The sequence below is a fragment of the Sparus aurata genome, chromosome 16, assembly GCF_900880675.1.
Source record: "Sparus aurata chromosome 16, fSpaAur1.1, whole genome shotgun sequence".
Lineage (NCBI taxonomy): Eukaryota > Metazoa > Chordata > Actinopteri > Spariformes > Sparidae > Sparus > Sparus aurata.
The window spans coordinates 12640970-12661370 of record NC_044202.1 but is presented as its reverse complement, the minus strand read 5'-3'; the positions used below and the strand labels follow the sequence as shown (position 1 = coordinate 12661370).

At 40.7% G+C, this 20401-nt stretch overlaps 2 protein-coding genes across 5 annotated transcripts; one reads left to right on the top strand and one right to left on the bottom strand.

The window, feature by feature from the left end:
• znf593 (zinc finger protein 593) lies at positions 1 to 2866 on the bottom strand. 3 transcript variants are annotated; one of them, XM_030443639.1, is made up of 5 exons: positions 2571 to 2866; positions 2052 to 2145; positions 1469 to 1701; positions 1235 to 1297; positions 1 to 404 (listed from the first exon to the last, which is right to left on the bottom strand). In XM_030443639.1, exons 3-5 carry the CDS (start codon positions 1666 to 1668, stop codon positions 278 to 280), a joined length of 390 nt encoding a protein of 129 aa, XP_030299499.1. In that variant the 5' UTR covers positions 1669 to 1701; positions 2052 to 2145; positions 2571 to 2866; the 3' UTR covers positions 1 to 277. The 3 variants fall into 3 exon arrangements, with proteins under 3 accessions (XP_030299499.1, XP_030299498.1, XP_030299500.1); XM_030443638.1 differs by having other exon boundaries at positions 1469 to 1676; XM_030443640.1 differs by lacking the exons at positions 2052 to 2145; positions 2571 to 2866 and adding an exon at positions 1820 to 1992 and having other exon boundaries at positions 1469 to 1676.
• rlf (RLF zinc finger) lies at positions 1717 to 19886 on the top strand. Of its 2 annotated transcripts, XM_030443637.1 has the most exons (9): positions 1717 to 1743; positions 4839 to 4940; positions 5070 to 5224; positions 7490 to 7571; positions 9244 to 9379; positions 9520 to 9722; positions 12382 to 12518; positions 12718 to 12859; positions 14136 to 19886. In XM_030443637.1, exons 1-9 carry the CDS (start codon positions 1732 to 1734, stop codon positions 18801 to 18803), a joined length of 5637 nt encoding a protein of 1878 aa, XP_030299497.1. In that variant the 5' UTR covers positions 1717 to 1731; the 3' UTR covers positions 18804 to 19886. The 2 variants fall into 2 exon arrangements, with proteins under 2 accessions (XP_030299497.1, XP_030299496.1); XM_030443636.1 differs by lacking the exons at positions 1717 to 1743; positions 4839 to 4940 and adding an exon at positions 2798 to 3069.
• The last annotated feature ends 515 nt before the right edge of the window (positions 19887 to 20401 follow it).

The window sequence follows — 20401 nt, the reverse complement described above, 5'->3', positions numbered from 1 at the left end:
TCCATGGTATGTAATAGTTTATTTGCATTCAACACAGTCCTACACATACTCAATATTTACACAGGTACATTTTCCATTACATTACCCGGTATAGGGTAAGGCTTCCTGAATCTGGTGACAGCCAGACATCTAATGACCAGGCTCGAAGTGTGTCACATAAAACGCATTTAACAATGCACTCAACATCTGTGACGGCAAGGGATAATAGAAGCATTATCCATTGTTGTTAACGCTTCTGTTATTGAAGGAATTGTCCAACGGCTTTAGTGTGCAGCTCTCAGGCCATGTCCTCTTCCACAGGCTGTGTCTTCACTTCCACTGTTTTTGGAGGGATGTAGGAGCCCATACCTGCTGCCCTCTCTGCCTCTTCCTGGGTGTACGGCTCCTCTCTGAGCTGTTTCAACCTGGAGAGAGAGAGAGAGAGAGAGAGAGAGAGAGAGAGAGAGAGAGAGAGAGAGAGAGAGAGAGAGAGAGAGAGAGAGAGAGAGAGAGAGAGAGAGAGAGAGAGAGAGAGAGAGAGAGAGAGAGAGAGAGAGAGCGAGAGAGAGAGAGAGAGAGAGCGGAGAGAGAGAGAGAGAGAGAGAGAGAGAGGTAAGCTCTGAAATGAGCGAGGATGCTTGGCCACAATACAGATAGGTATTTTAAGGTTTAACTTCCAGACAAAAAACGTAGATAAAAGATTTTTATCGTGAATTGTGATAAAACACAATAAGCTGACTGTGGTGAATTTTCATTAATCGGGCTAATCGAGAACAGAGATTATTGTGATTATCCTCACATGAGGGGCTTGTAGAAGCTGTCCAGCCCTCGGACGGTACAGTCCTTTATTGTTTTCCTGATTTATTTTGATTTGCTTAAACCTGCCACCATGGCTAAAGACATGGCTAGCACATTGTGTTACATTAATAAACAAGTTACATCAGCTGTGTGTTAATACTATGGACCCCAAACAAAAAAAAAAAAGAGAGGGAAAAGTTAGGATACTACAATTTATTTATGATGATTGTGATTATTTAAGATTCTTTGTGTGTCCTTTCTGTGATTCAGTGAAATAATTTGTTTCCTAACAAAATGTAAGGTTCAACTGATTCCAGGGTGTGTTGTTAGAAAACTTCTCTGGATAATATTGTGAATCGAAAATTATGTTGGACGGGGTAATTGCAACATGAGACGTTTATATCGTCTCATGGCTAGAATGTAACACAGAATACTGAGGTGGGATATGCTGACTTACCTTCTTTTGTGCACTTTTGTTTTGAAGTGTTCTTTCAGGGATCTCATGTCCACAAAATATCTCCTGCAAGACAATCAACAGGCAAGGTGTCAACATTTAAATTTAAGATCAAGACACAACAACACACAGCCAGTCACACCATTTTATCTTTATTAGTGCAATCGTTGGATCTGCAAATAACCAGCTGGTAATATTATTCTCAGCTAGGTCCATTAGACAGACAGGTGAACTCACGCGCAGTGTAAGCAGTAGTGTTGTGCACATCCCGTCACATCGTAGTCCACCTCCTGGTGTAGGAGCTTGGCTGCGGTCCCAGGCTTCATGTCAGCGTGGATCTGGTCCAGGTCTTTGGTCCTGCGCTTTGTCTTCCATGTCTTGGCGATGTTCTTCTTTTTATCGCTCTTGTGGTTTCCTGTTTGTTTGGACTTTCCCATGGTGGATGCTACAGGACAGGATGAAAACAAACCCTGTCAGACAGCACGGAGACAGGAACACGGATGAAGTTGTTGGTATGATAAATATCAGGTAAAATCTCATATGTTAACCGTCGGGTTAGTCATTACACCACAATTTGGGCATATGCACCTTTAAAATTAGCTGGATACGAGCTTATCTAACTGTCGAGTATGTAGAAAACAGAGAATCAAGCATGCGTAGACGTTTTTTTAAACCGAATTTGCACTTTTTATGGCACCAAACCACGACTTGTGGGGTAAAATGTGTGCCTAATAGAGACTCTCAGTTCAAGACAATCGGTCATATAACAGAGTTACTTCTAAAAAAAACACTTATCGTGTCATTTTGAGCTGCTGCTTACCTTTCACACGTGTGGCCAAGAAAGATCACTTTTACTTCCGGGTTAACAAAAGTCAACAGTATACATCCATACCAGTAGAGGGCGCCAAACACCACTATTTAGCAAAAAGGGATAAGAAAAAAGAAAAGAGAATCATTTCATATTATAGTGATAAAAATGTCACCTGTATACAAAATTTAACTGTAAAAAATAAACCACAAATTACAAAACATTTACCCAAGTATAAAGTGTTTATATTTCTTTACTGAAACAAACATTTCTAAAAAGTGAAAAAATATTAAAAGCTCAATGCGACTTCAAAATTTAACAGTGTTTTATTAAAAGCGAACCGCACGAGTTCAGCTTCATGTTATTTTCATTTTCCTCCTCTCAGGTGAATTATGCTCAAACACCTTGACATGTTACCTTCCCTCACGCTTCGTAACTTTCGATTGCTTTGGTTTTGATCATAATAATAATACTGTATGGAAACAACAACAGTAACAGCAGTAACAGTAGTGTACTTATGTATGTATGCACCTCATGGTGAAACAGTGAAACAGGAAGAAGGGATAGGCAATAAAAAACGGACACTTAATTAAAGGCAAATCAATTGACGTTAAGGCTAATTTACGGACAAAGGGCTACGTTGAATAAAAACAACATTACTTATTACCATAGTTACAAGATTAAATACAAACTACAACGAACAATAACATCAACAAACGTAAAATCCCATGTCTACAAGACGCCCCTTTCACATTCTCTAGCGAAGTTTAAGTGACATCTTTAAATATTCCGAATGTACATGAAGGCGGCGTCAGACTGCACTGCATACGCGCCGTGGCGGAGAGCGAAGATGGCGGAGAATAATGTTGAACCAGAGCACGAATGGAGCGACCGGGCCCTGGACACGGCCGAGGACACTCTGGTTGCAATGGAAACCCTGCTGGCCACACTTAGAGCCTTCGAAGACGTGCTCAGGCAACAAGAAATATCCATTGCATCCTCCACGGAGTATTGCGACAACTTCTGTCAGGTAATGTGTACATGCAACATTCGAAGCTATCGTCGGGCTAACCAGCGTTAGCTCATCCAGGGTTGTTTTTCTCGCAGCCCGCAAGCTAGTAGTTTAATCTGCGACGGCTGCTGGCCCGCTAGCTAGCTGCCTGGCTAAGTGTAGCCAGATTGGAGTACAACTAGGAAGCAGTTGCACAGCAGTGTGTATATGCTCGCACAAGCTTATGTGATACATAAACAATAAGATGCATACATTACGTACGCTTGTTATTCCAAGCCAGAACATTTTGGGGGGCTATTTATAATGCACAGTGGCAGATTGCAGTTTGCTGGTTCAAGTTGATACAATAAGCCCTCTTTACTTCCGTAGATATAACTCCTACAAGACAGCTGCTTCTTATTTCAAATCATACTGACACAACAGGAAGCCTAACAGATGCTTGGATGCACATGACAACGACCAGAATGTGCACATCATGCGTTATTGCATGTGTGCGGGGCGGGGCGGCGTCGCGGTGTGTTTATCCAAATGTCCTACATAGTTGGGGCGTAAAACCACTCTGAAATGGCATTTTGGCCATTTGAAGGACTTGGGCCAATGTTTACCTATCGCGTTTTTGCACTCTTCAGCTTTTTGTCAAAGAGCCAAATCCTGTGCTGCCAAGCACTTTTGTTGTGTGTGTGTTCAAATGGGCTGCCAGTGCTGTGGATCCCACCATGTTGTAAGTATTCTCTCATCAACAACGCAGGTGCACTCCTCTTTCGATTGCCCTCACACACTCCATCAGGATTTGTCTTTTGGACTCAAAATTTGGGAACTATCTTATTGTCCCACTGGAGTCCCTGATTGTGGAAAAAAAAAAACCTAACCGGTTGACACTTTTCTTTTTAGTGCTCCAGCCAAAGTACACGTCGTTCAATTAGAGAGGAGCCTCCAGTGAAAGTTGGTTACCTGCCAAACTTGAAAGTAGAGAAGAGTAATTCATTAGCCAGCTCCCTCTGACAGCACTCCTGCGTTTGGATGGCAGCTGCTGTTGAAGGATATGCTTTTGAAAACTTTTGTCCGCAACGAATACTCTCACTTGAAAAAAAAAAATGTGCCCATCCTTTCATATCTGCTTTGGGTAAATTGAATATCTTTTAGGCTCACAATAATCCGTCTTAAAATTTGTTCTATTTATTTTTTCTTTATGAATTGGAAGTAGTCTGGATGTAATTAGCACACTGATATAGGTCTCCAGGGCTGAGACCTTATTCTTGGCTCCCTTTGAGATGGGACTGTATATTTAGACTGAGGGGAATTAATTTGGTGCCTCCGTAGACCTGAGCACCATCAAGCAAGTTTCCTGCTGTCTGGTAAATGAAACTCCTGGGATGTTGATAGTGATGACGATTTAATGTGTGCCGCTGCACACGGGTGACACGCTGGTTGAGGCGCACTCATGATGACTCCTCTGTGCCTGGGGACAGTTGACAGCAAAGACAATATTCACCACAAAAAACATCCTGCTCTCTGTAAAAAGCAAAGAATGAAAAAGAGACAACTTTTCTGCATCTGTAACACTTGTCTGAATTTCGTAGTGTAATTGAGTGAAATTCCTTTATATATTAAAAATGTCGTTGTATGAAGGAAGGGAATTTAGCTTGCGTTTGTTACAAGAACATATTTTGGCCAAAGGTCCTCTTGGCAGTAAAATATTAAAAAAGAAATTAATTAAGGTTAAAAAAACAAAAATATCACATTACATGTGTCTATCATTGAGTGAGGTTTTTTTTTCTTTATTGAAGGTTCAGGGTTGTCATATGCTGTATAGTGAAATCCCCTCTGACCCAATCAGGAGCATCTCACACCAGACAGTGTCAATTGGGATCAGACTGGTGTCTTCCCAGGTGGAAACCCCCCCCTGTTCATTCACACAGCTGTCTCTCCTCTGATCCCCTCTTCTGATCAAGTATCAACAGCGTTTCCATAACTTTAATTTATTGTTTACATCTTGTAATATCTGTGTGTGTTTATAGGCGCTGATGCACTATGCTGGGAGCAGGAACTCCATGGAGCATGGTCTGCCTCTTCTCGAGGTCTACTGTCTGTCCATAAACTGTTTCGCTGCAGCTCGATCTCACCTCACTGCAGAGTCCGACAGAGTGGCCCTTGTTTTGAAGAGACTAGCATTGTAAGTACTTAGTTTAGTGTACACATTATCAGTCTTTGTTGTAGAGCACCTTTTTAATGGATTTGAGGTTAAAAAAGATCTGCTTCTTCAATTTTTTATGATGTCCTCAATAACCTGGAAACACAAGCCTGCAATTTCTAGTCTGCTCAATGTAGTCTCAATTTGCTTTGTACCATAGATGACTGACATCTCAATTCTTTATTTATACAGAAGTATTCACCCTGCATATCCATAACCAGATGAATGCACCGCTAGCATTCATCTGGTCTAATGTCCAAAACAGGGTGGCTGTTCTGAAAATGTCAGATTTCTCCGATACTATTAACCAGATTGAGTTTCTCCATACATTTAAGGGACAAACATGAAGTACTCATGTCTCATCATTTATATTTCTAGCTTTGTTTTGTTTTTTTGGGTTTGCAAGGCTCAGCAGAAAGCAAATTACATTCAGTTTCCTGGTAGTTTGTTCGACAGCTATCCAGTCTTGCTCAATTACTTGATTATGATTTTTTTTCCAGCCTTGAATCTTGTCAAATTTTACATTGTAGTCTGACTTGGTGAGAATATTCCCATAAAGGTGTCAGTTTGCATTTCACATTAAAAGATACTGTAAAATTGTCTTTCTATTAATTTCTTGGTCTTAAAGTCCACACAAGGGCTGCAAGATAACAGCTGAAATCAGCATTGTGCTTAATTGCTTACTTTAGCTCAAACAGTAACTGACAGTGTTATTGTAAATGGACTTGCATGCACATGGGATTCTCAGTTTTCTGTATGAGCTGCATATTAATTGATAGTACCTTCGGCGAACATCTTGCATTAATAACTCCTAGTAACATTTATTCCATAAATGTGATTGTCGATTTATCGTTTAAGTAATTTCTAAAATAGAAACGAAAGTAAAAATACTCTTAAGAATAGATGTGAATAGCGAAACTATGGCTTCACTCAGGGATTAGTAGACATGCAGCATGTAAAACCTACATGCAAACACTTGTTTCATTAACTCATTTGTGTGACATCTGGCCTTTTTGTTTCTTGGCCGAACACTCGTTGTATATTATGTCGATGTGTTACTGGTCATGTAATAAATTCTATCAAATTAGCATTTTAATTAACGGTAAGAATTCAAACTCTACTAACTCTATGAATTACATAAATGACATGAGCGCACGCTGACTGACATTGATTGTTTGTTACTTTAGATTAGATGTGATTCTTGTTGAAATTAATGTGGTGGAAATTCTTATTTAGAAGTGAACAAATGATGGATGATTCACACAAGGTTGTCTTTGTGTAATTTAATAAAGTGGTAAAAGCAAAGAGCAAATAGAGTTAACCAATTTCAGCTGAAAGGCTAGCCTCATCCACCAAGCAAACCCTGGCAGAGCCTGACCAAAAGTCAGCGACAAAGTTAGAGTTTATAGCACACTCAGAGATACCTTGAGAAAGGGAGATTTTCCCCAAACAATATCCAGCTATCCAGACAGCGTTGAATGAACCCACAACACCCGTCATGCATCTGGGAAGCACAGTTTGCACAAACATTATCACACAATCAGCGAGGTCACTGTATAAAAGTAAGTCAGACAGTTCTTACTTAGGCCAGGTCATAATTCACAGTGCTAAAATGTGTAATAAACCATAAGGTTATAGGTTAATATGTGAAATTAAAGGGTGCAAGGTAATGTAACGTAACAATATGTGTGGTTAAATGGAAATGATACATTTTGCTATTACACTTAAAGCTTTCATGCTACAAATGACTGAACATTAACTGACACAACTTAAATTAGGTTGATTAGGGATTCATAATGTGTTGCGATGAATTGTCAGGGCTACACACACCACGGCTCCACTGGCACTCCTTCCATTTGCAGATGTTCTCATACGAGGGACAGAACTTGCTTTAGTCGTTTCAGCTGAATAAAAAGGATCTTTTAATAGATTCCGAGCAGATGAGAAAAACACGTCACCACTGTCCACTGTATTTTTGACATGTTTAATGTATGAATATGTAAAGCTCACTTCTCTTTAACATTAATACTGAGCCTAGAGCTTTGTGTTACTTCGGAATACTGGCAGAAGTATAAGTAGTGTCACAGACTGGGGAGAAAAATGTGTGTAGTTGAGATTAATGTCTCCAGACTTTATATTTGCACTGCTTCTGTTTTGTAGTTCTTTTTTTATTGTCAAGAATAGAACTGTCCAGAATTATCATAACTCACAGAAATCATTATAATCTTGTTTCTTTCTTTTTTGTAGGAGCTGTTTTGAATTGCTGCTGTCAGTGCCTGAGAATGAAATCCCATATGAAGCCTGGGTTCAATTTCACCACTCGGTTCAGGTAGAGAGCATTAAGTTTCTCTACATTCTTTGCTGATGGGTTGCAGATTTAAATCCTATCCTGATGACTTGAACAAAAATGTATTTTTGTTGTGTTGGAAAGAATTAAGGAACTTGATTATTTGTGCCTCAGTTGGGTGTTATCAGAGAGCCTTCTCATTGGAAGCTTGTAAAGTCTGAAAACAAATGCCCCAAGCTGGTGTTGATCACAGTGTTTTGTCTTTCTCTGCTCTTGTTGAGTCTTAACCACCAGTGTTTATAACTACTTAAGGGGGGTACACACTACAGGATAATCGGGCCGATTTTTGTCCCGATTTCCCCCTTACGATCAAAGCCAGCAAAGGCCCGATTATCTGATGTGTGCAAAGGACATCGTGTCTGATTTTCCTGTGGTGTGGGGTGTGTTAAGAGTGATTTTGTCCGGTCAGATCCGCTCGGAAGGCGTCGGAAGGAGAGATCGTAAATAATGAACATGTTTAATATTTGCGACTAGCAATCCTGTAGTGTGTGGGGTGTTCCGAGCGGAGCCGAGCATGCACAGCGTGTGATGTCACGTGTACCGGACCAACAGTCAATCAAGACGCGAGCTGAGCCTTTTATTTACCTGTTGCCATGGTTACCCGCAGTACCGGGTGCCAGAGCGCACAGCGCTGCTCTCAAAGCTATCTGTAATACTTGTGACAATTTTTACTCACCTCCAGCTCACGCTGTAACGCATACAGACCACACTCTCGTCGTCTCCATGATTTTTTTAGCTAGTAATAGGCCTAAAACAACCACCACTGTATCTTCAGGTTCGTCCGCCATATTTGTTTACACTGAAGTCACGTTTGACCACGCGAGATTTGTAATATTGGGCGTGAAGAACCTGATACTCTGCTGACGAATCGGTTAGTGTGTGGTGTGCACTACGGAGAACACCACACACTATAAGATCAGCAGAGGGAGATCTTGTGCGATCTGTCTTTCTTTATCATCAAGTGTGTGGTCTCCTAATCTGTGTAGGTTTGAAAAATCCTGTAGTGTGTACCCGCCATTACTCATCATTGGTTGTCGTGTGTGCCTCGATATGACACAAATGTATGCTTGAAATAGTCTTTTTCCCCAAAGGATTTAAGGTTCTACAATTAGCAAAATATTCTTCAAATTATTTGAATCCATTTAGCAATTTGTTTCCAGGTAAAGAGCATTTCAATATCATGTGACAGCAAGTGTAGATATACAGCAGACTTCAAGTCTTGTCCTTCCAAATTTGCACTGAAGGGTTTGCAGTACATTCTGCTATGACCATTGATTCAAGATGAACAAAACTGGTGCATGAAGAGTCAGGGGAACTCATTACCACACTGAAACAGTCTAATACACAGTCTGATATAGATTTTAAAAAGTACTATAATTTTCTTTTGCTGTCAGATCGTGTTCTGCTGAATCACTGTAAGAAATAAAACAGTGATTCAGCACTTATATTTGACCACAGTCTTCAGTAGAATTACATAGTTTGATGTAATTTTCAAATAAGAAAATGTTTTGATTAAATCACTGCACACCCTGTGTGACAGGAGTGTGGGAGGAAGCGAGAAGAAAGTACTGGTTATTTGATGTGATTTCAAATAAAGTGCGGAACAAACGTTTTTTTGTAGTTAGATTTAACATCCTTTGTGCATTTATTGCAGCTTGCCCATGATACACTGTTACAGTATGGCAGCACAGACCTCCAAGCTTTACTCCAGATCACAGGAGAGGGAGGAGCGTGGAGCAACCATGTTCTTACTTCCCTCCTCACAGGCCAGCCCACCAACACAGAAGAAGGTTGGAATCTAGTCAACTATCATATTCCAAGTCATTTCATTTGAACATGATGGCGCAGACTTGATATTTTAGTGGTTATAGTTGCAAAGTCCTCATCGTGGTAGTTTGCTAATCATATTGTATTTCAATTCTGTCGTTAGTTGACGCGTACATCACCTTGGAAGGCGAGGGCTTCATGGAGATGCGGGTGAAACACCTGGAGAAGATGGGGGAAGTGGCTAAGGCGGTGGTGCTGGCCAAAGCTTGCACTGAATGCAGCTCCATCTCCAACCAAGCTACCTTTCGTCAAACTTATGTCTCCCTGCTTTGTCACCTGCTTCCCAATGAAGAAGCCATCATGGAGGTAATACCACACTTTGTATTTGATAAGGGTGAGAGGACTGCTTGCACTAGACTAACATTTGTTTGCAAGATGCTCTTTGATGCTTGTTGTATGACTGCGTTGGTTTCACAGGCATTTATGTTGCTGCTGTTAAGGACTGCACATCAACAATGATGTGTAAATGTCTACATATTACTTTATGTATTTATTAATATTATTTAAGTAAAATGCAGAGTGCGTGGATTGGTAAAATTATGTCATGACTAAACATTTCAATAGTTGGCTAAATATTTGTAAAAGCTAGCTAAAAGGATAATTGGTCAAAACGTCCAGCTTCTGCTCAACATGCTGTTCAGTATTAAGAGACATATGGTTGTGGCAGGATGTTAAGAAGGGTCACAACAAGCTGAACGACAGTAATTCTCTCCCTCTGTGCATAATAAGATGGATATTATTGAACTGATGAATAAAAATATGGACAAATTTGCAAGTCAAACTTTTTTTTATAAATATGAAAACGGTGTCTATTTATAAGGTTTATCTGTACCGTCTCCAAAAATAGAGCCTCAAATTCACATGCAAATAAGCTTCCTTGTGTTTAGTTTGAAGACTCGGAAAACCTTCAATCTTCAGGGATTCAGTAAAACTTACTGTGAATTCGTTTTTTCGGCCTTTTTCAAATGTATGAAAAAGTGCGACAAAGAGGCGAAGGTATCTGCAATGTTCCATGTTTTACCACCACTCTCTACTTATGATAAGGGAAAAAAAGTCACTCAGGCAATGATGTGTACGTTCTTAAATCCTCATTAGACATGTCTCTCAGACATGCTTCCTCATTGTTGCACCCTGCCTCTGTTGTGACAACCGTCTCCATCCCCCAACCTTTTCTTGGTATGCTGTGAAAACCTTCTATGTTCAGTTTGATATGATCATGCTTTCAGAGCTATTGAAGGATCACAAACCCCTTTGTAGGTTAATGTCATTTTGTAATCTCTGTGTTTGAAAACGTGGACATTTTGCAATAACATTTTTATTATGCCAAGATGGGATTGTTTTATTAAAGCTGTTACAAGGAACAACCATTTTTTTTGTTGATTCTGGCGTAAAACAAACAAATAAAGTAAATTTTGCTTTAGTGCCATAATTGACCACTTGACTACAGAGAAGCTTCCTCACTCTGCCATAAATATATTAAAATACTTGTTATTTTATGACCAATCTTTATGACCTGGTGACAGGCATTTAGGAAAACCTTAATACCTATATAGAAATAGCCAATCTTTTCACTGATGTTTGTTTGCTAATGCAGGTCATATAGAGTCATCAGTATCAAATGTGAGAGTCTTTCATGACCAGTTAAAAGTTCATTTGTTGTATGTTTAACAGATTAAATAAAGCATATTCACATATGTGTATGCACTGATGTTTGTGATGTGCTCCCATTATATATACCAATCCAAATATATAGCTAGATTACTCACAAGTTTTGTGGGCTTATTGCACAGCCCACCCTGCCCCTGATGGAGGCCCCTGTTATCTTTATGGATCATTTCCTTTCTTGCTGTCCTCTGCCTTGGCAGGGGGGAGGGGATAAACAGAGCTCAGGAGCTCAGCAATGAATGAGAAAATGTGAGCGTGATAAGGGTGCTGCAAGTTCAAATTGATCATTTGAAGCCTCTTGCCTTCATATGCAAGCAGTTAAATACTTAATATGATGCATGTTTTGCACTAATATGTTAAATTATAAAGAGTTAGATTATCTTAAATGTATTATTTATGTTATGTTTATGTATAGTGTGTGTGTGTGTTGACTTGCTCTGCTGAGTTCTGCTAAGCGAGCACACAATTCCCACAAGATCTTCTGCTCCTCCCATGTTCTCTCTGGAGCACCTGTAAGGTGTATTAATCATTTTGGGAGTCATTAGTGCTAAAAATACAAGACCTTGATTCTTGTGTTCTTCTTAACATTTAAGAGAATCCTGAATTATCTGTACTGTATAATGCCACTTTATCCTGTTATCATATATTCCCACAGTTTATATCAGATATCATTGGGTCCATTTGTATTTATGATTCTTTTTTGGTAGTTTTGCCCTCATAAGAGAATTGACTATAGAGTGTGACATATGAAAAATGTTTCTCGCTCTAATCAAAATTGGGGACATCACAGTTGCATGGTATATTTCATGATATGCTGGATCACTGGTGTGTCATGGGGTCTTTGTTGATGAAATTATGTTTAATCCCTAATTTACATTTGTAGCATTTTGAAACGGGGTAGAGTGAGTGTATGATCCAACTCCCTCTCTCAATACTGATGAAGCATTGGTGGTCTCTTCCTCCCAAATTTAAAATCTTTATAGCCCACTGTACGGAACCAATTAGAGTCATGCTAATGTAAGGCTGATGAGGGATTTCTGTGGCACTAATAACTAGGTCGGCAGCCCCACGTGAGTGAAGGTAACTGTATATAGTAAGAGTTGGTCCCATCATGATCTATACCAGATCTAAATAATAAGGTCAGTATCAGTACTAATCAGCTGAGTCATACTGGTACACCCTAACTGAAATGTTCACATAATGGCTCACTGGGTGTGAGAGACTTGTTTTTTTTTTATTTAACATGTGTTGTCTGTCATGCTGTGCTCTTATCCTTTAACATTGTATACTCCCTCACCAGATCTCCAGACTTGACTGTAAGGATGTGCTGGAGATCACATGTAATCTAGAGACTGAGGGGGAGGAGAACACAGCCTTTATCTTGTGCACAACTTTCCTGACACAGCAGCTTCAGCAGCAGAGCCTTTACTGCTCCTGGTGAGTAGTTCCTTTTTGGGGTCAAAAGGCTAAGTGAACGGAATGTATTTTACATTATGTATTTATGACTACAGTCAAGTGTAAATTGAAAAAGCAGTCTGGATGTTTAAAAAATCTATCAAATAAACAAAATGTGTGTTATTGTTATGGTCACAATTATACAATTACTTAATTTGTTTTGCCTTTTTGTATTCTAAAGGGAGTTGACTCTGTTGTGGAGTAAGCTTCAGAGGAGGATTGACCCCTCGTTGATGTCTCTTCTGGAAAGATGCCTTCAGCTAGGTGCCATTGCCAAAACAGTCTACCATTTGCTCTCCCTGGTCCGTGTCATTCAGACAGAGGTGAGCCCAACAAGCATACAGTCCATTCTTTATACTGGAATTGTGTTGTTGCATCGATTATATGGGTATTCAGCCAGTTAGTTCCAGGTACAAAGGAGCCTTAGGAACTAAACCCAGGAACTAATAGCTTCTTAGCAGATGTTTCCTGTTAGCATTTCCATGCCATCTGAAGAGCTATGAAAATCAAGCAAGTTAGTCTGCTAACAAGTAAAAAATGCCCACAATTTTCCCACATGAGGAAATGACTATAGATTTATTGTTTTGTGGCTTTGACATTTAAGAGGAAGTGATAATGACAGAAGAAAAGTAATGAGGGTTGACAGAAAACTTAAGGGCCTGTCTTCAAAATGGATGATCTGCTTTCTAGACCAGTGTGAAACTGCATTTAACTTATTTTTTAAAAATAAATAAAAATCAACCCTTTTTCCTAATGTTGTTATAGCGGAGAGAAAGGCAGTTTTCTGTGGTTCTGCTATGAACACAAAGAAGAAAAAAAGAATGATGTGGAGCACCAGATGGTTGGAAAATGCAGACAATATGGTCTGTCTGTTCTCCAGTGAAGTTCAGCTTTATATCACTGTAGTCTCAAGACTACTTATGTAAAATAAAATAAACCTACTGTTTAAAGTCGTCAAAATGTTCACACTGCTAAATTCTGAGTCCAGTCCTTAACCATTCGAGTGGTTAATCAGACATTGTGACTACATGTCAAACAAAAAGAATCCAGTAGTGGGGTTGTTAGTTGTTTCTTGGGAGAGCTACTTTACTAGAGTATTACCATTTTCTGCTACATTTTGCTTCCCATCCACTTCCTTTTTTTGATAAATTTAGTTACTGCTTACTTTCCAGATTCACTTTATTCAGTGTTTATAGGCTATTGATTGTGATGTGTTGCCAATCAGATAGCGGGGAAAAATCACAGATGCTGGTGATCAGAAAAATGTGAATATAAGCCCAAATTCAGGCAGGGCCGATAATTGGTCTTTCCCTGATATGTATGGTAACTTGGAACTTATAGAGTGCTAAGGTACAGCAACTTTTTCTCCGTCCAAAATCAAGTTCACAGTTGCTCTTGTATGGGATGAATTCACTTCTATGAGTCCCAAGATGGGAAAGTTAGCCCTGTCTTAATATATTGATTAATTTAGCATTTTGAAATGCAATGACATTTTACAAAGAGCGTTTCAGCATATGATGAATATGAAATGTGCATTTGGAAGAAAATGTGTTTTTTGTGTAATTGATTTATGCTAATTACATGTCTCTTTCTTTTCAGGCGGAGGAAATTGGGGTGCCTGCCTCAGTAGAACTTTGTGTCAAAGCTCTTCAACTTCCAAAGCAGGATGACTCAGAAACGAGGGTCTCTGTCTGTAAGACAGTGTCCTGCCTTCTTCCAGATGACCTTGAAGTGTTGCGTGCCTGTCAACTCACAGAGTTCCTGCTTGGCCCCAGCCAGGAAGTCTTTGGGTGCCTTGAAGAGCTATACTTACGCCCAGACCAAAAGTACGACCAGGAAAACGAGGTTATTCCCAACTCACTGCGCTGCGAGTTGCTACTAGCACTGAAAGCCTATTGGCCTTTTGACCCCGAGTTTTGGGACTGGAAAACACTCAAGTATCACTGCACCTCCCTTCTAGGGTTGATGCCGGAGTCAGAAGGAGAGGAGGAGGAGGCAGTAGACAAACAAGAGAAGGGTAAACAACCTGAACCAAAGGAAATCCCAGTGAAAGTAGAATGTGAGCAGCAACAGAGGATAAATGGGAGTCTTGATGGTCATGAGCAGCAGGATGAAAAGCAGTCTTCTAACTTACCAGAGAGCCAAGGAGAGTCTGAGACAAAGAAACACAAGCTGTGCTGTCAGATTTGTAAGAGGTCGGTCACTGACACCCAGATAGTTCACCACTCCAAAAGACATGCAGAAGATAAATGCCACCCCTGCCCTATGTGCTTGGAAAAGTTTAAGAGCAGAAAGGATCTTGTCCCTCACATAAAACAACACATTCAGAGCGAAACACATCTTCAAAAAAACAATGTGAAGACAGAGGACATGCAGAAACAGATGGACGAGGATGATGATATTGAACCAGGAGAGATCACCATTGACCCTTCCTTAATGCTGTATTACAAATCCACACATGATCCAGACGTGCTGGACCACATCGTTCAGCAAGCCAAAACCGTGAAAGAGAAGCATGTGGATGATGACGAGCATGTAACGTTTGAGTACATTGAACAACACTTCAAGCTGCAGAACCGGGACGAGTATCAGTGTCCAGGAACTGGGTGTACTCGGATATTTAAACATTCCAAGTACTTGTATGTCCATTTAAAGTCTGAGCACAAAGGTGACGAAAATGTGAAATATTTTCATCAGATGAGAGACAAGCGAGAGAAGTGTGTTTTTTGTAGACGCCATTTTGTCTCCGCTTACCATCATCGAAAACATCGAAGAGTTCACTATGGTGATCGGCCTTACGCATGTGCAGTTATAGGTTGTGGCGCTCAGTTTAGTACCTCCAATGAACTTGTCTCACACAAACAGACCCATGGCTATCAGCTCAACTACCAGTGTGAGCTTAAAGGCTGCTACATCACTTACTCTGACTTGGGACAGATCTATCACCATGAAGCACAGCATTTCAGAGATGCAGCATTTACTTGCTCTAGCGCTGAATGTAGAAAATACTACTTATCCAAAAAGGAATTCATAAAGCATTTATCCACACACAACATCACCTTCTCAGAGGAAGACTTCGAGGCTCAGAGGAAGGCAAAACGGAAACTTCTTAAGGCTGTTCCTGAAGTGACAACCCACCAGAATAAGTCAGTTGATAACGAAGAGATTGTAAATGAAGATGTTGTAAACTCCTCAGTAAGTTGTGCCTCCTCTTTGGAAACCTCCGACACCAAGGAGCCCAAAGCAACTATGACCTTGGTGGCTGTGTGTTTTGATGGAAGTAAGTTCACCTGTGGGTTTGAGAAGTGTGGCATGACTTTCTCCAGAGCCAGAGATGTCCAGCGACATCTGAAATGTGCGCACCCAGAACACCTTAAACTGGAGAACAAAGAGCACAAGCATGACAAAGAGCGAGGCTCAAAGTCCAAAGGGATAAAGCCTGAACCTGAGCCAGACAATGAGGACAAGGGAAACGGTGAGCTCTCGACTCCCTCTCAACCCACAAAGTCTGGCAAAGAAAGAAAAGCTTCCACTCAACCCAAAAACAGTGACACAGACTCGTCAAGCCTTCAAACAAAAAATGATGCTCTCAGAGAAATTCTGATAGGGCTCAGTAAACTTGACCTGAATTGTTCATTGCCTCACAGTGTGCCAAGTGAGGACCCTCAGCCCCCCTCAGAGCCCAATGCATCACAAGTGTCTCTTCATGAGGCAATCATGGCCAAGCCCCCTGTTGTAATGCTTCATAAGAGATCTCCACATCTGTCTGAAGAAAGGGTTGAAACTGAAGAAGCGGCATCAGCAGCTGATGACGAAGGCAATGGTGAATCATTAGCCACTGCTAAGCCATACACATGTGGGATGATAGGGTGTGGTTTTCGGACTGCTCAGAGTTACAGCTTACTGCGACACTATAACACCAAACATGGGCATACTGTTGAACAGGCCAAAAGGTTAACTTCTTTGAAAACAACATCTTTTAAGCCTTATGTCTGCCATCTTTGTTCCAAGAGTCACAGAGAAAAACATGTGTTGAGGGCCCACTATATCCAAGTACATAATATGAGCGAGACTTTGGTGGACAAAATAAGCTATGCATCTATACGATACGAGGGAAGCACAGACCCTTCCAATCATACATCTCAGCACTTGACGAGCCACGATCTCAAAGTGAGGAAGACAGAGATCCCTGAGTTGCAAAGCCAACTCGAGAAAACACACTCAACAGAGGATGCTGATAATGCACAAAACTTTGACAATCATTCTCCTTCTGAAGAGGAAGGAGAGGATGAACCAGAGAGTAGAGAGGAAGACAGTGAGCAGAAGGGAGAAGGCGAGGATGTGACCACACAGCAGGTCAGAACTACAAGGCGTCTGGTAGCCAAATCTAATCTCTGCTACATATTGGATAAATTCAGTAAACCCTTTCATTGTGTTGCAAAAAACTGTGATGCAGCTTTTTCCACCCAGGGAGGTCTTGTGCGTCACCTTCAGTTGGTACATCATTACAATCGCTCTCAGCTCTTGTTGGAAAAAGACTTTGATGCGTCTCACAGTCCAGAAGTCCGGAAAGAGCCAGCCAAAAAAAGGCCTCTCCCAAACTCTGATGAACCTCAGCCCCAATACAAATGTCACTTTGCCAACTGTAGTGCTTCCTACCACCTTAAGAGCAGCCTAGTGCGTCACACTCGTGATTTCCACTCACAACCACCAGAGCTGATAAGGTGCAAGTATGAAGGCTGTACCAGAGTGTTCAGCCATGATGATGCTCTTAAAAAACATACACTTTATAGTCACTGTGAGTACTATGATTCATTGGTGGTTCGTCTACAGAGCACTCACAAAAAGTCAATTACTGGATGCCAAAAGAAGCTCATTGTTGCACCGCAGAGTCCTCAGAAAGAAGAGCCTGCATCAACCACCTCACAGGCTGAGATATCGAGTCCAAGCCCTGTCGAGTCAGAGCCTGAATTGGCCACCCAGCCAGAGGAAATGATTAAGGAGGCTGTCGAGGAGAAGACATTACCAAGAGAAAGAAAACCCAGTAGGAACTGTTTCAGCCGCTATGTCTTCCGATCACATGAAGAAGCACTGCAGATGTGCCAAGACCGTTGTTTGCGTGTGGCCTACCCATGCATGGTTCAGGACTGTGATTCTGTCGTCACGTACATGGGAAGCCTGCACCGGCACTATCTGAAGGTTCACCGCATGCGTCGAGATGATCTTGTTAAGAATGACGATATGCTTGTTTTTACCGCTGAGCAGCTCGAAGAACTTATTCAGAGGAAGTCGGCCACACCAACAGTAACAGAAGTTGCAGAAGCATGTGCCCCTAATGGGGTTCACAAAATGGAGTATCAGGCAGAGCCAGAAAACACAGAGGGGCAGCCTGCACCCATGAGCTTACACTCAATAAAGACAGAGGCACAGGAGGAGGATAAACATGATTCACTGGGATTCCCAGAGGAGGAAGTGGAGCAGCCACCACCACCTGTTGAGAAAAATGGTGTCCTTGTTGGTGCAGACGAGGTGCTTTACGGTGAACCGAGCACCGGCGGGCACACTGAGGAGTCGACTGCAGCACCAGCACCTAACACTCAGAAACAGGAGGAAAGATTGAGCTGGGATAAAATCAAACCTCTTCTTCGTCCTGTCACTGTTGACCTCTCGCCACCATGCTCACTGCGCTTTACTTCAGAGGAGGGCTTCCAAGATGTTTCAGGCACCAGGGATGGTGGTAAAATGGTGAACGGGTCAGCTCCCACTCCTCCTGTTCGCCAGCCACTAAAACGGAAAAACGAACTGTCCGAACAGCCGTCAAACTTGAAAGATAGTAAGTCTCGTAGCCCTTCTCCACGGCCTTTTGACATTGCTGCCTATAAGCCTATCGGGTTTGAGTCCTCATTCCTGAGGTTCATACAAGAGACAACCCCGAAAGAAAAAAACACAGCGCCGGTGAAACGGCGAGACTCTTTCAGACGCAGTTGTTCTGTTAAAGAGAACAACCAGCTCGGAATCACTCACACCCGCAGCAGACGCACTCATTCTCCAATGCTGAAGCCCCACGCAATGACTGGAGATTTCACATCAGTCCAAAACTTGAAGTCCATCTTGGACAAAGCACTGGCTGGGTGCGGGGACCTGGCCATTAAGCAGCTTCAGTACCTCAGACCTGTAGTGGTTCTGGGTAGACCCGTGTCCACCCCCGCCCCGCCGGACCTCTTCCCATCAGACACCAAGAGCAGCAAGCTGCTTCTTGGAAGTTAGTTTAACTGAACACCTTTTTAACATAGCTTTGGCAAATTACTTTGTATTTTCATGAGCTGTGTACCAGTATTTTTCTTTCTCCCCAAATTATAGTATTATGTTTCCTTGTTTGCTTTTTAATTTGCCAAACTCAAGCGTTAAAGGATTTAGCGTTAAGGTAAAATCAAGCTCAAACGGTGCACTTGAGATCCAAGTGGATTGTTTTTCTTAGACATCTATTACAAAAGCAATCATGTAACACCTGTTATGTTAACTCATGAAGTGTATATACTGTAGTTCTCAAAGATAAATGTACAGATTTTCAGATTGTTAGAAATGGTCAGTAGCGTATTGCAAGGCCTTTTCAGTTGTGTGAAAATGTGACTGAAAAACATTTCCTTACTACAGAGTTCTTGAGGAATGTTTGGTTATTTTTCACCTCAGTTTATATTAAAAATCAGTGTTGGGATGCAGTGGAAAGGTGTTGGCTGACATGTATGTAACACTTTCTAATAAAAATAAATGTGGAAACAAATATAAAGCTCCCTGTTTTGCAAACAAGTGACTTCTTTTTGGTCGTTTGGATTAGTCAGAATGAACTGGCATCTTAGGAGCCATTTGCTAAATTGAAAAATACACCAACGCATAATCTTAAATCCCCTGTTATGAGGGACTATGGGGGAGGGGGGGGGAGTTTAATAAGTTTATATTAATTTTTTAATGAAATAAGATTGTTTTATGCTAAGCAACATACTTTACCAATCAAAGGACTGGAATTAGGTTTTTAAAGAGCTACTTTTTACTCACAGATGGCCAATTGAATAGTTCTGCTTTGGGGCTTTAATTTTGTTAATGGGCTGGATTACTAACCAGGCAAAGCTGCCAAACTGCTTCAGGGCCTAGACTCCAGAAGCTGTGTAACAAATTACTTTGTGGCAATGTAATCAATTGTAATTATGTTTGGGGAAATGCTCAACCAAAAACATTATCAGCTGACACAGAAATGTTCTTCAGGGATATTCATAATTGCAATTACTGTAAATGAATCAAGAATATGTGGTGAATATTCTGTTAAATAAATGAATACACAAAGTGTTGAATCAATCGGGACGCAGTAGCTTTTTTTTTTGTCCCCAGGGATGCCAAACATCTTAATCTGACCATGACTAATTACTGTACTACTTCACATCATCTGCAGTGTTGCCTATTATTAACTGCCAATTTATAGACTAGGATCTATTACTAATGTATTGATATTGGAATGAATATGCTGTTTCACACAAGGTCACTTTATTAAGTAAACTGTATAAATTAGTTAAGTGTTTATCTTGTTATTTAAACTCTTGTCATTTTGACTTAATGCAATGATAATGACATTTGATGGCATAAGTATGAATGTTTACCTGATAATTATGACTTTTTATCCCATACATCTGACCTTTTATCATGATTGTTGCCTTATATCTTATAATTATGACTGTTTTTCTCTTAATTTCGGCTTTGTATCTTGAAAAAGTCCCTTTCCATGGTATTTAAATATATATATATATATATATATATATATATATATATATCTCCAACCGAAGTTTTCATTTTGTTTTTTCTTTACATGGCGGAAA

What these genes read in the sequence shown, in the direction of transcription:
- znf593 (XM_030443639.1), bottom strand. Translation starts at nt 1,668, where the DNA reads ATGGGAAAGTCCAAACAAACAGGAAACCACAAGAGCGATAAAAAGAAG. An exon ending in CACTACTGCTTACACTGCGC is followed by an intron (nt 1,298 to 1,468) that starts GTGAGTTCACCT and finishes ATTGTCTTGCAG; the next exon opens with GAGATATTTTGTGGACATGA. An exon ending in ACAAAAGTGCACAAAAGAAG is followed by an intron (nt 405 to 1,234) that starts GTAAGTCAGCAT and finishes CTCTCTCTCCAG; the next exon opens with GTTGAAACAGCTCAGAGAGG.
- rlf (XM_030443636.1), top strand. Translation starts at nt 2,833, where the DNA reads ATGTACATGAAGGCGGCGTCAGACTGCACTGCATACGCGCCGTGGCGG. An exon ending in GCCCACCAACACAGAAGAAG is followed by an intron (nt 9,380 to 9,519) that starts GTTGGAATCTAG and finishes TTCTGTCGTTAG; the next exon opens with TTGACGCGTACATCACCTTG. An exon ending in CAGAGCCTTTACTGCTCCTG is followed by an intron (nt 12,519 to 12,717) that starts GTGAGTAGTTCC and finishes TGTATTCTAAAG; the next exon opens with GGAGTTGACTCTGTTGTGGA.